Source organism: Neltuma alba, unplaced genomic scaffold (assembly GCF_004799145.2).
Source record: "Neltuma alba isolate B1F8T4 unplaced genomic scaffold, ASM479914v2 tig00006159_pilon, whole genome shotgun sequence".
NCBI classification, from domain to species: domain Eukaryota; kingdom Viridiplantae; phylum Streptophyta; class Magnoliopsida; order Fabales; family Fabaceae; genus Neltuma; species Neltuma alba.
Window position 1 is genome coordinate 32,271 of NW_021634369.1, and position 15,874 is coordinate 48,144.

General features: G+C 36.4%; 2 protein-coding genes and 1 pseudogene across 2 annotated transcripts; all 3 read left to right on the plus strand.

Moving 5' to 3' along the window:
* The first annotated feature begins 933 nt into the window (after positions 1-933).
* LOC114749751 (uncharacterized) lies at positions 934-2,151 on the plus strand. Its single transcript, XM_028938290.1, has 2 exons — positions 934-1,051; positions 1,529-2,151. The coding sequence occupies exons 1-2, from the start codon at positions 934-936 to the stop codon at positions 2,149-2,151; spliced, it is 741 nt and encodes a 246-aa protein (XP_028794123.1).
* An 8,135-nt stretch (positions 2,152-10,286) lies between these two features.
* On the plus strand, positions 10,287-11,746 carry LOC114749755 (UDP-glycosyltransferase 89A2-like). Its single transcript, XM_028938294.1, has one exon. It carries the CDS (start codon positions 10,298-10,300, stop codon positions 11,705-11,707), a length of 1,410 nt encoding a protein of 469 aa, XP_028794127.1. The 5' UTR covers positions 10,287-10,297; the 3' UTR covers positions 11,708-11,746.
* A 1,185-nt stretch (positions 11,747-12,931) lies between these two features.
* LOC114749752 (UDP-glycosyltransferase 89A2-like) lies at positions 12,932-14,642 on the plus strand (annotated as a pseudogene).
* The last annotated feature ends 1,232 nt before the right edge of the window (positions 14,643-15,874 follow it).

Here is a 15,874-nt window from a genome sequence, read left to right on the forward strand (position 1 = left end):
TCAGTTCATTCTCCTATTTTTCTCTCTACTTTATTATTTTATATTTATCAGTATTACCATGCTGAGGCGTTGTCTTTTATGGGGGATAGGATCAGCAAGACTTTAAAAATAGATTTCAACACAGCATCTCACATCAGAGGACATTATGCTCGTTCATGCGTCCTGGTTGATCTCAATAAGCAACTGATGTCTGGTTTTCATCTTGATGGGGAAGATTACTACCCGCAATACAAGGGGCTTCATCTTCTCTGTACAAGGTGTGGGGTTTATGGGCACACGGCTGAGGAATGTAAGCTGAATTGCAACACCCAAAGACAAGGGGAAGCAATGAATGCTCAAGGAACTGAGAAGAGACAAGCTAATGATGATGAGATGATGGTTAATGGCCAAGGTGTGGATTCTTGGTCGGTAGTTCAAAAACCATGCTGGCAACGAAGACAAAGGGACAAGCAGCATGAACAGGGTCAAACTGTCAAACCGGGTTCAAGATTTGGAATCCTTGTTGACGTGGAGGAGGAGAATAGGGAGCCTGATAGCAGGAGGGAGAATGATAGTGCTACAGAACGACAATCTTAGGATCACCACGACTTGGGACTGCAGAGTATGTTAAAGCAGAGGAAGGGAAGGAAGAGTGGTACGGGGAAGGGATAAGTTAGTGCGCAAAGGGAGAGCAATAGTGGAGAAAGGGGGTTGGGATTGAAAAAAGTAGAAGCCTAAAAGGAGACAAAACAAGCAAACAAGAGAGCACGTGAGGAGGGAGAAGGGATAACACTGGAGAACCAGGGGGTTGTGACTACTTAGAGGCCATATGAGAACACCAACGAAAATGGGCTGCTTCTTCTTACAGGCCCAACTCTCCCTCCCGGAGGGATAGATGAAGCTGGGTCAATTGCCCACTATTCATAGCCCATCAAGGAGGTCCCTGTTGAAGAAATGGATCCAGGGGATGTGTTATTGGAAGACTGTGTCGAGATGCTTCTAGAGGCCACACCGAATGGGGAGAACAGACTGGAAAGCCCAATGGAGGTTGTTGCTTCTGGGACTGTTGAGAGTATGGGCTCCTTTGTCCCTGAGACCCAATTAGAATAAGCCTGGGGTTACCCCAACATTTTTTTTCTTTTTTTTTCCCATTTTTTAATGGATAAATTTATATACTGGAATTGTAGAGGTGCTTGTGGTAAGGACCTTCTACCTAATATGAAAGTCTTAGTTAATCGATACAAGCCCGATCTTATTGTCATGGCTGAAACCCGATGTGATGATCTGAGGAAACTTGCAAAGCTCAAAGGGTTGGGCTTTAATAAAATAGTTATTATTCCCAGTGAGGGAAGATTAGGTCGCTTAGTTGCAATGTGGAAGGAGGACTGTAGCAGAATAAAAATCATCAAACAAGATAGGCAATTTTTTCATTTTGAGTGGGAGGAAGACCAGAAGAAAATCCTACTCATTATAGTTTATGCAATTCCTCACTCGAATTTTCAGCACATTCTCTAGCATAAATTAAAGTTGATGTCCTTTAATATTTCAGATGCTTGGATGGTTTATGGGGATTTTAATGACATTCTCACCGGTGATGAAAGAATTGATGGTGTTAGGGCCACTCAGGCCAGAACGAATTGGTTCAAAAATCAGATGGATAACTGTAATTTAACGGACCTTGGAGCAGTGGGCCCATGGTTTACTTGGAAAGGCCCAATTATCAATGGATATAGACGCTTCTTCGAGTGTTTGGACAGAGGACTCAAAAACTCTCCTTTTCTCCTGGAATTCGCACAAGCAGGGGTACAGGTCTTGCCAAGAACCAAGTTTTCATATCACAATCCTCTTTTGGTGTCTCTTCATAAAAGCCAGAACCAGCAGCATGCTCCTCGTCCTTTCCGGTTTGAGGCGTTGTGGCTAATGCACAAAGAATTCGAGTCCTTTCTAGGGAAAGAATGGAGTAACGAAGAGGACTTGGAAGAAAACCTTTATAAGTTTTCACAGACTGTGAAGATTTGGAATAGAGAAGTTTTTGGAATGGTGGAAAAGAAGAAGAAGCAAATTATGGCTCGTCTCCAAGGAATTCAAAAATCTCTAGCTTATGCGAACTCTTATTTCCTGCAAGAGCTTGAGATAATTCTGCAGAATGAATTAGAAGAGGTGCTGCGATAGGAGGAGCTAAAATGGTTCCAGAAATCTCATGGGGAGTGGGTGAACAAGGGTGACCGAAATACGTGCTTTTATCACTTGAAGACTACTTTCAGAAGAAGGCGGAATCAGATTGCAACTTTGAAAGATGCTAACAATGTTTGGATTTTGAATGAGAATGAGCTCAAATCTTTGGTGATTGGCTTTTTCAAAGAGCTTTTTTCAGAGGATAACCAGGTTCTATCATTCCTTAATACATCTATTATCTTTCCCTACTTGGATGATTTTAATTATTCTAATCTGGCCTTTGTTCCTAGTGATGAAGAAATTAAAAAGGCTATTTTTATGATGGGCCCTTATAAAGCCCCTGGAGTGGATGGGTTTCCTCCTATTTTCTTTCAATCTAATTGGAAAACTGTAGGAAAGGGAGTGTGTAGCTTTGTTAAAAATTTCTTTGAAGGGTCAAGTTCTATCGCTGAAGCTAACCAGACTCTCATTGCTTTGATCCCCAAATGTGATAGACCTGAGACTATTTCTCATTTTAGATCAATTTCTCTGTGTACGGTGCACTACAAATGTATAACAAAAATTTTGACTTGTAGGCTCAAAAGCATGTTAGACAGTGTCATTTCCCCTTTCCAAGCGAGTTTCATTCCTAGACGTCATATCCAGGATAATATTATTATTGGCCAAGAAATAATTCATCAAGTGGATAAGGCTAGGGGGCGTAGAGGACGGGTGGCTATGAACATTGACCTCAAAAAGGCTTATGATTGCTTATCTTGGAAATTCATTCATGAAACCTTAATTCTTGCTGGATTTGAAGAGTGTTTTTGTGATCTGCTAATGGAATGTATCACTACTGTCTCTGTCAATGTAATCTGGAATGGTACTCAAACGAAATTCTTTTATACTCAGAAAGGACTGAGACAGGGTGACCCGATATCACCCTATATTTTTGTGCTTTGTATGGACTGATTATCCCATTTAATTTTTGATATGGTGCAAGATGGGAGTTGGTAGCCTATAGGGGTTACTAAAAAGGGCCCTTATATTTCACACTTGATGTTTGCAGATGATCTGTTACTATTTGGAGAGGCTACGAACTAGCAAGCTCATTGCATGCTTGACTGTCTAGAATCCTTTTGTGCTACCTTAGGGGACAAAATAAATCTAGGAAAGTCATCCATTTTCTTTTCTCATAATGTCAAACCATCCCAAATAATTGAAATGAGGAATATTACGGGGATGAAGAATGCCGCTGATATTGGTACTTATCTTGGGGTATCGATTGCAAGAACAAGGAGGAAAAAGGAGAAATTTAAGTACATAGTGGAGAAGGTCCAATAGAAACTGGCGAAATAGAAGACTAATTGCCTATCTCTAGCAGGCCGCATCACTCTAGCTAGATCAGTTCTAAGTACTATCTCTCTGTACACAATGCAAGTAGCCAAGTTACTAGTGGCCATCTGTGATGAGGTTGAGAGACTCCAAAGACGTTTCATATGGAGTGATCTACAGGAAAGAAAATGGCATCTTATTGGTTAGGACAAGCTTTGCCAACCAAAGAATGTGGGAGGATTAGGGTTCCAAAAGCTAGCGTCAATGAATAAAGCCTGTGGAGCCAAATTAGCTTGGCAATTGAAGCATGAAAATAACAAGCTTTGGACCGAAGTTCTCCAATAGAAGTATATTCAGATAAGAGAGGAGGCGAAATGGATCCCCAGAGCTAGTGATTCAATACTCTAGAAATTTCTATGCCAACAATAAGAAATTATTGAGGATGGGATCTGCTGGCAAGTGCGTAATGGGCAAACGGTTAACTTCTTTATTGATGCTTGGCTGAAGCCAAAGTATTATTTGAAAGATGCTTGCACGAGAACCTTGGCAACGAATGAACTCACGTCAGTTGTTGCTAAGTGGAGCTCAAATGGACAATGGGATTATAATCAGTTGAGCACATTTCTTACTCCTACAGCTATTAATATTATTGTTGCCAAATGCCCTCCACATTAGACGCTTGGAAGTGATTTAATAGCATGGAGAGGAAACAACACTGGTTGATTTAAATTAAAAGATGCCTACTGGATGTTTGAAACTATGGGTTCATCCTCATCCCAGATAAACTTCAATGCCATATGGAAATGGAAAGGAGTAGAAAGAGTTAGAGTTTTCTTATGGCTTATGGCACAAGACAGGCTCCCTACTAATGAGAGACGTTGCAAATGGAACTCAACAAACCCCTTATGCTTATGGTGTGCTAATCAAATGGAAGATATTCTACATATTATGAGAGACTGTAGATATACCAGAGGACTTTGGGAAAAATTGGTGCACCCTAAATGGCAACTTCATTTCTTTTCCAAAAGCCTCTCAGATTGGGTTAACTTCAATTTAAAGGAGAGCATTGGATTTAATAGTGAAGTCCCTTGGTCGCAACTATGGGAAGTGACCACGTGGAAATTGTGGAACTGGCGCAATTTACACATCTTTCAAATAGGTTTCCTTAAACCTGAGAACCTGGACAACGTGATTCTCAATTCCTATAGGAACTACATCTTTCATGACTTTAACTCTGATAGCACTATTACGACTGAGCCCATAATTGTCAAATGGAGAAAACCTAACGAGGGGTGGATAAAATGTAATGTTGACAGATTGGTTCATGTGCCTTCTAACAAAGCTGCCTGTGGAGGGGTCTTGAGGAATAGCAACAGTGACTGGATTGCAAGTTTCTCAAAAAATTTGGGCATCTGTTCTGCTATTGAAGTTGAGGAATGGGCTATTCTAATGGGCATGAAGACAGCATGGGATTTAGGCTTCCGCCAGATCATCTTGGAATCTAATTCGAAAGAGCTAGCTGATAGAGTTAACAAGCCTAGTTATAATCTGTCAAGTGCCTCCTCAATCTGGAATTTGGCAAGGGACATGAGAGGGAAGAATTGGAAATTGCAGGTGCAATATGTACCGAGAGAGGCAAATAGAGTTGATGATCAGATTGCAAAAAGAGGCCTTAACAGCATGCATGGGTTTACTTTCTTAGATACGGTCCCAGATGCACTGTGGACCCTTATTCATGAAGATAGTTTGGGATCTCTATCCCCACCTTTGTATTCTCTGAGTTGATGGGCTAGGCCCTCTTTCTTATATATAAAAAAAAGAAGTAATATTATTTGAGATACTGTTGGGTATTAAATATGAACACTTTTCTTAGTGAAAATTCAAACCTTAGTTTTTTGTGTTGTGAGGGACAAGCTCCTTTCTCTAGACTCAACCTCATTGGTCCACATCATGTGCTTTTTTTTTTTTCCCTAGGCATATGTATCCTCCAACTAGATTAAAGGCAATTCAATTCGAGACACTATAGGAAGCTAAATGTGGACACCTTTCGCAACAGCAATTTGCACCTTGATTCGTCATGTTATGAGGAAGAAACCCTTTCTGCTAACCCAATCCTGCTAGTCACATCATGTGTTTTTGCAAAGGTGAGATATCCTGATTATGACCAATCTGTTGCTATTTTCTGGGCTTAGAAAAAGACCTATGGGCCCATAATACAGACCAATTTTATTCGGAATAACAGGCCTCATATGATTACCTAGCTCCAAACAGACCCAACATGTTGACATATGTATAATATTAGGGAGTGTTTGGCAGCCTTGTCAAAGGGATTTGCATTGGATGCTCATCAGTTTTGATGAGCACCCAATACTCATCAGATCTGGACGGTCCAAATTTAATTTAATTTTTATTTTTATTTTTTTAAAATAATTATTTTAATAGGTATAGGATAAAAATAAAGATAATCTCTTAACTATCATTCTTTAAAAATATAATTTTTTCTATTTTTAAATAATTACTTAAAAATATTAAATCTGGACGGCCCAGATTGCTCATCAGGTGATGAGCACTGAATGCGGACGCCTTGCCAAAGTCACTTTTAGAGCTCAAACCATGGTTTTAGAATTTAGATTGCCAAACACCCCACATTTTTATGAAATCATGGTTTGGCTCCAAAACCATGGTTTGACCCACCCAAACCATGGTTTTATGAAAAGCAAAAACAAGTTGCTTTTGGAAAATGTGGTCCTTTTTTTTTACATTGTAATACTACCTCTAGTCTTTAATATAAGAGTTAGTTAACTAATTTGAGTAGATTAAGAAAATTAGTTAAGTTAGTTATTTGTAATAAATAGATATTATTTTTTCTAAAATACTCTTTCTAATAGGAGGTGTTTGGATAAAAACCATGGTTTGGAGAATAGCTTCTGGAGAATAGATTATTGGGAAAATAGATTTTGTGAAGAATAGGTTTTGTGAAAAAGTGATTCTAATAAAATGAGAGTGTTTGGATAGCTGTTATCAGAAGCACCTTTTATATGTGCTAGTTACTAAAAAAAGACATAAATTAATATGATAATTATATAAAAGATGGATTTTATAATATATTTTAATTTGAAAGAATAAAATTTTTAATAATATATTTTTTACCAACATAATTAATAACATATAAGATAATGTAATTAATAATTAATTAATATGTGTATATATATTTATAAAATATAAGATTAAATATGTTTATAAAAAAATGATTGAAGGGTGTTAAAGTCATATTATGGCTGAGATCTACTCTGATAGGCATAATCATACTCTCCAATTTGAGCCAGAAGCAGAATAAATTTACTTTTTCTAAAATTATTGTTTTGAGTCCAAAACCATGGTTTGTTAGTTTTGCCTCTTGTTTGGCAACTTTTTCACCCAAACTATGGCTCCAAACCATGGTTTGGGATAGTATCCAAACAGGCTTTATAGAAGTACCATTTGATGAAATATTTAACATGTGTAACTATTACAAGAACTATTTTAAAATAAAATAGATAAATATGAAAAACAAAATAGGTTAGGGTTTTATATTTAGAATCAAATTAAATTTCAAAATAACTCTTATATTAAAAATTAAAAGTAGTATGTTGTTAAAAAAAACTAGCTATAAAAAAATGTTATGGGATTTCATGTTTAAAATATTTAAGAAAAATAATATTTTTCAATTGGCAAAAAAATAATCATTTTTCTAAAAACATATTTAATCTTATATTTTATAAATATATATACACATTAATTATTTATTAATTATATTATTTATTATATTGGAAAAAAATATATTATTAAAAAATTTATTACTTCAAATAAAAATATATTATAAAATCTATCTTTTATGTAATTATTATATTAACATATGTTTTTTTTAGTAATTTACATATATGAAAGTGCTTCTGATAACAATTATCCAAATACTTTTATCTTATTAAAATTACCTTTTCACAAAATTTATTCTTCTAAAATCTATTTTTAAAAATTACTTTTTTTTTCTAAAAATTATCTGTAAATCATGATTTGGTTTTATCTAAACACCCTGTAAATCCCTTGCAACTATCGAAATTAGGTAGAAGCCTGAATCCGGCTTCTTTCCAAACTACTACCTCCGGTCCTAATTATAAGAGCCAGTTGATTAGTTTGAGGAGATTAAGGAAGTAGGTTGTGTTAGTTATTTGTCCTAAATATGAGTTGTCTTTCCTAAAATATCCTTACTAATCAAGTATATTAACTAAAACTACAATTATTAGAAGGATTATCTTGGAAAAAATTGAGTAAATATGAGAGACAAAGTGGATTGGGGTCTTATATTTAGGATCAAAATAAAAGTCAAAGGAAATCTTATATTAAAGACCGGAGGTAGTATAATCAAGAAGGTGCATTTGTCAGCAGAAGGGGTAGCTAAAGTATAAAGATTTCTGTTATTATTGTTATAGGCTTATAGCCTTTTTTTAGAAGCGAAACGAAAAAACTCCATGTCACATGTAACAGTATGTATGAATAAAAAAAGTCACTTACACTTGTATATATACAAAAAAGGAAAAACAACTCACATCAAACTCCTTATATTCATTTTATCAAATTCTCCACATACGTTAAATAGGAAAATAGGAAGAATCCCAATTAAATCTAATTAAAATATCAAAATCCAAATTCAGCCCTACACTTTTAACAAATTCCTCATCAGAACATGAGGTCTCATTGAAATTTTTTTTAATATTGTTAAATGAATAATTAAAAAAAACTTAATTTTCTTACCCCTCCCAAATAGTTCTTCTTCTCTTATGATTATTTTTTAGGACTAAAAAACACATAAATAATTTTATAATATTTAAAGTTTGTATATATAGACAAAATCTTCAAAAATATTTTAATCGAATATTTCGAATTACAAGATAAGTACCCTTTAAATAAATATTTTGTATTTTTAGGATTTTAAAATAGGTTTAAAGTATATTCAATACCCTGAAATATTTTCTTAGGTACATCCAATATTTTAAAGTATTTTGTAATTCATGCAACACTATATAAGTATTTTCTAGGTACGTCTAGTATTTTGAAGTTTTTTGTTGTTGTTTTCATGATGAATGTACTAAAAAAATATTTTAATATGCTAAACGCATCTAAAAAAATACTTTAAGATTTTCAATGCACCAAAAAATATTTCAATATTCTTAAAACGTTATAATCATCTTCTTTAATATCTTTCTTTATATTACCTGTTTGATTATAATTGAAGGAGTATCAATATAGATGATTTAGAAAATATTGATAATTATGAGAAATAAGTTTTCCATTTAGTACAAAAATCAATTTAGCAACTACCAACAGGCGGTTGAGTTTGGCGGAAGAGGCTAGTTCTTCACAACATGGCTAACTAATGTTCGAATCCCTGTTAGGAGAAGTACTCACATTTAGTACATGACAGTGCCTCAATTAAGATTACCTCCAATAAGAGGATACTTATGTTTTAGCAAAAAAAATCAATTTAATAATTAAATCATATGTTAAGGACAGGAGGAATATACTCAGAGGAAGAAATTAAAATTATGCATGAAATTTTACCTAATAATTAAATCCTATGTTAAGAACAAGAAGAATATACTCATAGAGGAAGAAATTAAAATTATGCATGAAATGTTACCCAACTCTGATTCTTCTTATAAGTTTCAAATAACTAATTTATGAATAATAACTAATCAAATAAAATTAGTTAAAAATAATAAATAAATTAAAAATATATTTATATTTTTTAATCATATTCTTATAATAAATAAGAAAAAAGATAAAAAAAAATATGATGAGAAGGAAATAATTAAAGTTAGGAGTTAGTTTTCCAAAGTATCCCAATAGTCATTAAATGCTCTGGTCCATCGGGAGTTGGACTTCTAGTTTCTCAAGGTAGCTTTTGTGGTTCGTAATTATTTTGGTGACGCGAAGCTCTAACCATCACCCATATTATTTCGGGCAATTTTTTTTCCATTTTTTGATAAATTATTCTGTAGAGTCTTATAATTTTATCTGAATTTTAATTAGGTTCTTACACTTTCAGATCGTCTTATGTGTGATTAAAAAAAACTAATAAAAATAAAAATCAATAAAAATAATTAAAAATAAATAAAATTATAAATACTTATGTATTAATCTTCATAATTACTTATTATTCAACAGTATTGGGGTCCAATAATTAGGTGCATCCATTTTCATGACCGACGTCTAAAAGAATCCGCCCATGACCTTCCCTTCGCTTCCCTTCAATTCAAATGCTTTCGCTTACACGCTTTTGATTATTTTGTCTAAAAAAAAATTTACATTTTTTAATTTAAGAGATTATGTTCAATCTCGCTTTTTAATGACATTCGTTATTATGTTGAGAGTTAAATCAAACTAATATTTTATTACTGACCAAACCAAAAATCAAAAGATTACACTGAAAAAGAAATACTTTTTAAATTTAGTTAAATATAATATAAATACAGGGTATAATAAATTTTAGAATAGTTAACTGTAATATATGGATTACATAAATTTGCCCCAACAAATATATGGGTTATAAGTGCACGAAACAAGTGATATATGCTCAAAAACAATTTAATAATAATTAGGTTTTAGAATAATTTTTAGTAATAAATTATAGAGAAGTAGTTGCAAATTTTAATTGCAATTAATTGTTTTGGGACCTAAAGATTCACTATCACACGTTATCACACCATCACTCAGTTTTTCTTCGTGGTCTTCTTTCTTTCTGCGCTTGAGGCTTCCCTGTTTCTCTATTTGGTCTGCGTGCCAAGCAGCCATGGCCAAGCCTCACATCCTGGTTTTTCCATACCCTGCCCAAGGTCATCTTCTTCCTCTTCTCGACTTCACCCACCAGCTAGCTCTCAGAGCCTTCCCTATCACCATCATCGTCACCCCCAAGAACCTCCCTACCCTCCACCCTCTTCTCTCCACCCACCCCACCACCATTCAGACCCTTCTTCTTCCTTTCCCTTCTCACCCCACTCTCCCTCGCGGCGTCGAAAACGTCCAAGATCTCGGCCAACTGGGAAACTCACCCGTCGTCGCTGCTCTCTCCAAGCTTCAAGACCCGATCATCCAGTGGTTCAAGTCCCACCCTTCACCACCTGTGGCCATCATCTCCGACTTCTTCCTCGGCTGGACCCTCAGGATTTCCCGCCATCTGGGAATTCCGAGGATTGCTTTCTACTCTTCTGGTGCGCTCTTGACCTCCATTACTAACATCTGTTGGAAGAATATCGAAGACATTAGAGATCGGAGGGTGGTGGAGTTCTCTGATATCCCCGGGGCACCGTTGTTTAAGCATGAACATCTTCCTGCCATGTTTCTGAAATACAAGGAATCGGAACCTGATTGGGAGATCGTAAAGGAGGGTTACTTATCAAATATGGCGAGTTGGGGTTGCGTCTTCAATAGCTTCCATGATCTCGAAGGCCCGTATTTGGATTATTTAAGGAAGACGCTGGGGCACCGACGGGTTTTCGCAGTGGGGCCGTTGAGCTTGCTCGGACCTGACAATGGCGCAGGTCGGGGCAACCCGAATAATGAGGCCAACTCTGATGTACTCAACTGGCTCAATGGCTGCCCTGATGGTTCTGTGTTGTACGTGTGCTTCGGGAGTCAGAAGTTGCTCAAGAGAGAACAAATGGAGGCTCTGGCATCCGGGTTGGAAAGATCGGAGGCCCGATTTATATGGGTCGTGAAACCCGGAACGACCCAACAAATGGAGGAAGGACACGGCGTGGTGCCAGACGGGTTCGAGGATCGAGTAAAGGGCCGGGGCTTCGTGATAAAAGGTTGGGCGCCCCAGGTGGCAATACTGAGTCACAGAGCGGTTGCCGGGTTTCTGAGTCATTGTGGATGGAACTCGGTATTGGAGGCAATAGTGGCAGGAGTTATGATTCTGGGGTGGCCTATGGATGCCGACCAGTTCGTGAATGCAAAGCTATTGGTGGAGGATAAGGGCGTTGCAGTGAGAGTATGTGAGGGAGCGGACTCGGTGCCCGACCCGGATAACTTGGGTCAGGTTATAAGGATGTCAATAGGTGTGGATAGGCCGGAAAAGGAAAGAGCAAAGCAACTCCGACGTGAAGCCCAAAAATGTGTGAGCAGCGAAGGAAGGTCGTCGAAAGAATTTGATGACCTTGTGGAATCACTGACTCAATTAGATGTCACTCGAATCAAGTAGGCTCGAAATTTGATTAATATAGGAAAAAATAATAAAAATATGTTTTGAAAGAAACGACGTTGAATATTTCTATTATTAATGAATAATATAATTTTGATTTTATAAATCCCTTTAATATTTTAGAATGAATTTACGTTGTTCTTTATGCTCACCGACACTGACCTGCGGGCATTATATCGTTTTTTTATGAAGAAAATTATCCCATGCAAATATTGTTGTTATTGTTAGTGTTTTTTTTTTTAAACTCATAAGTCGTATACATGTACACCGAAAAAGGTAATTTTCAAATGAAAATATAATTGAGAATTGATTATATAAATCATTGATACGCGTTGATCTAACTAAATTTTAAACAATTATATAAATGTTTGTTTGACATAACTTATATAAGTATTTATAAGGAAGTTTATAGGAGATAAAATTCTTCTTACTTATTTATCTTATATTTCATAAATTATACTCAAAAAATTACTTATAAAATATTTTAAACGGGTTGAAAAAAATATAGAATATGCCATTGCTCGCCAACGAGAAAAATGTTGACGTTGACTGGTTTACGCTTGACGGGGCTATATTAGTACAGAAACAAAAGCAAAAAAAGATGCGTGCCAATCTTATCTTCATGTGCGGCTGTCGTGTAGCCACGTTCAAAACTGACCAAACGTCGTCGTTTTAGGAGCATCTTCCTTCCGTCTTCCGATTTTACTGGCGATATGAATATCATGACACTTCAATCCGCCTTGTATTTTACTTTTTTTAAAAAAAATAGTTTTTATAATAATCATATTTGTTAATATTCTATCAAATAATAATTCTAATTAATTCAAATGTGAATAGTAAAATATTTTAAGAAGGACAATATACGTTTAATCTTTAATATAAGATCTCATTTGATTTTTATTTTAATAATAAATATAAGACATTTATCTATTTTGTCTCTTAAATTTATTTATTTTTTTAGAGTAGTCCTTCTAATAATAATAACTCTAATCCATAAACTTGATTAGTAAGGATGTTTTAAGAAAGACAATACATATTTATTATAAATAACTAACTTAACTTATTTTCTTAACCTAGTCAAATTACTCAATTAAGTCTTATATTTAATATCAGAGGTAATACTTATTTATTATAAATAACTATTTTAACAAATTTTTCAAATTCACTCAAATTAGCAAAATAATTGTCATATTAAGAATAAAATGCAAAGAAAGAAACTGAGGTATTAATTAATTTTTCCCAAATTCTCATTAGCCCTTAAATTGCTAGGAAAAGAATCGAGTGATTGGTCAAAGCCCAATCAAGACGGACAAAGAGCACCCCAGAATCAAAGCTTTATTGGATAGACATCGACTGATGAAAAATACAGCAAGTGAATAATTGAGTCTTTTACTCATCTTCCTTTTGGTCAACAGCCAAGCGTCTGCCTCCCGCTTTCACCTCTGCATCCTCCTCCGACTGCTCGGCCGAGATATCTCCGATCGTCAGCTTGGGCACCCATGTCGAAACCTCACGTACTCATATTCCCCTACCCAGCACAAGGCCACATCCTCGCCCTCCTCGATCTCAGCCACCAGCTTGCTCTTCGAGGTTTATCCATCACCCTCATCGTCACCCCTAAAAACCTCTCCCTCCTCCACCCTCTCCTTCGTCTTCACCCCGTCGCCGTTCACACTCTTATCCTTCCCTTCCCTTCACACCCCAAAATCCCTCCTGGCGTCGAAAACGTCAGGGAGCTTGGGAATGCCGGAAATTACTCCATGATCAACGCTCTCTCCAAGCTTCAAGACCCAATTATCCAGTGGTTCAGGTCCCACCCTTCACCGCCGGTGGCCATTATATCTGACTTCTTCCTCGGCTGGACTCTCAAACTTTCCGTTCATTTGGGAATTCCCAGAATTGCGTTTTACCCAGGGAGTGCTCTGTTGGCCTTAATTATCAACTTTTGCTGGCGAAACACGCAGGCTGTACGGGGTCAGAGAGTAATAGAGTTCTCGGATTTTCCCGGAGCGCCGTCGTTTAAGGAGGAGCATCTTCCTTCTATAGTTCGAAATTACAGGGAATCCGATCCTGATTCAGAGTTCGTCAAGGAGAGTTCTCTTGAGAATATCGTGAGCTGGGGTTGTATTTTCAACAGCTTCCGAGATCTTGAGGGTGAGTATTTGGAATATTTGAGAACAACATTGAAGCACCCTCGGGTCTTTGTGGTAGGTCCATTGAGCTTGATTGGACCCGACAGCGGCGGCGATCAAGCTAACCAGTACCCAGATGAACATTCCGATTTGTTCAACTGGCTCGACGGCTGCCCGGATGGGTCTGTGTTGTATGTGTGCTTCGGGAGTCAAAAGTTTCTGAAACGAGAACAAATGGCAGCCTTAGCAGCCGGGTTGGAACGATCCAATACCCGATTCATATGGGTGGTAAAATCCGGCACGCCACAACAAGTGGAAGAAGGGTACGGCGTTGTGCCAGAGGGGTTTGAGGATCGGGTCTCAGGGCGGGGCTTCGTGATAGGAAGTTGGGTGCCCCAAGTGGCTATACTGAATCACAGAGCCGTCGGCGGGTTTCTGAGTCACTGTGGGTGGAACTCGCTGTCGGAGGCCATAGTAGCCGGAGTCATGATTCTGGGGTGGCCTATGGAGGCTGACCAGTTCGTGAACGCCAAGCTGATGGTGGATGACAAGGGCGTGGCGGTAAGAGTGTGCGAAGGAGCGGACTCAGTACCCGACCCGGGGGAATTGGGTCGGATAGTAGCAAGATCCATGGGTGCAGATAGTGCTGAAAAAGAAAGGACAAAAGCAAAGCACTGAGGGAGAAAGCTCACAGGAGCGTAAGTGAGGAGGGGAGGTCGGGGAAGGAGTTGGACCAGTTAGTGGAAGCATTAACTCAGCTCAATGCACGATATGATTACCTACTCAATGCATTTGAAACATAAATGTGGTTCGGTTAGATTAGTATCTAGAAGTATTTTTGAAATTTGAAGTGTCCTAAAAATATTAAAATTTTTGCATTCTCAAGTATTTTGTTTGCTTCATATTTTCAGTACTCATCTTTTGTTTTACTCCATCTCTTATTATAAGATCTTTTTAATTATTACGTGACTTAAAAAAACAGTTAAAATTAATTAAAAACAATTAATAAGTAGCAAATGTAGTTTTGTTTTTCAATATATCCCTATATATAAATGAATAAATATGAGAGAATAGTAATGAGATAAATGAAAAAAGAAAATGTATTAAATACATTAAATTAGGGGTGAAATAGGTAATACTATATTAAATATTCAGACAAACTCAAAAGGATCTTATAAAAAGAGATAAACTTATTTAAAAAATTAATCTTATAATAAATAACGGATAAAATATTGTTATTTGTTAATACCCATCTCTAACACTTTTTAATAATCATTTTGAATTCTTTCCAATAGTCATCTTAAATGCTTTGTAGAAGTACTAAAAAGCTGGGATAATGAACTTTTTGGGGGGCCCAACAATGAAGTTACAATCACTCTTAAGAAATATTTTAGAGCAAAATAGAATTACAATATATTGTAAGATGACGCTGAGTGCATTTAAGAAAAAAAATACTATGAATCCTAGTATGTTGGACCCACTTAAGAAAGTATTTTAAGGCACCGGATCACGAGCATGAATAAGTAAGTTATTTTGTGGGTGAGATGAGCATTGCGTCTTATCTTCTCATAGAAATGCGACATCATTATGCTGGTGAGGCTTTCTGTTTAGCTTTGTTTTGTTTGTTTATATTTTGTCTTTTTTGGGATTAGGCTGGGAGAAGTTTTTTTTTTTTTTGGGGGGGGGGGGTGGTTTGGTTTGGGGGAACCAGATATACGCAAGAGACTGCTGACTTGAGGAGCGCGTAAATGGCAGTGTGGCGCGTACATGCTCGGAAACTTGAATGGCCAGTGAGCTAGAGAAAGGCCAAAGGAGGGTGGATCTGCTGAGGGCTGGGGATGTCATAGATCATGTAGTAAGTTCATATTATTATATTATTATTATTATTTTAAGGCAGATTTTTTTTACCTTGTTTTTTTTTTTACTATAAACTATCAACTATGTAGATCAGATTTCAGTAATATAAATTGATCTGTGTACTTTTAAAATAATATTATAATATATTTTTATAATGTGTTAAATCTGAAATAATAAA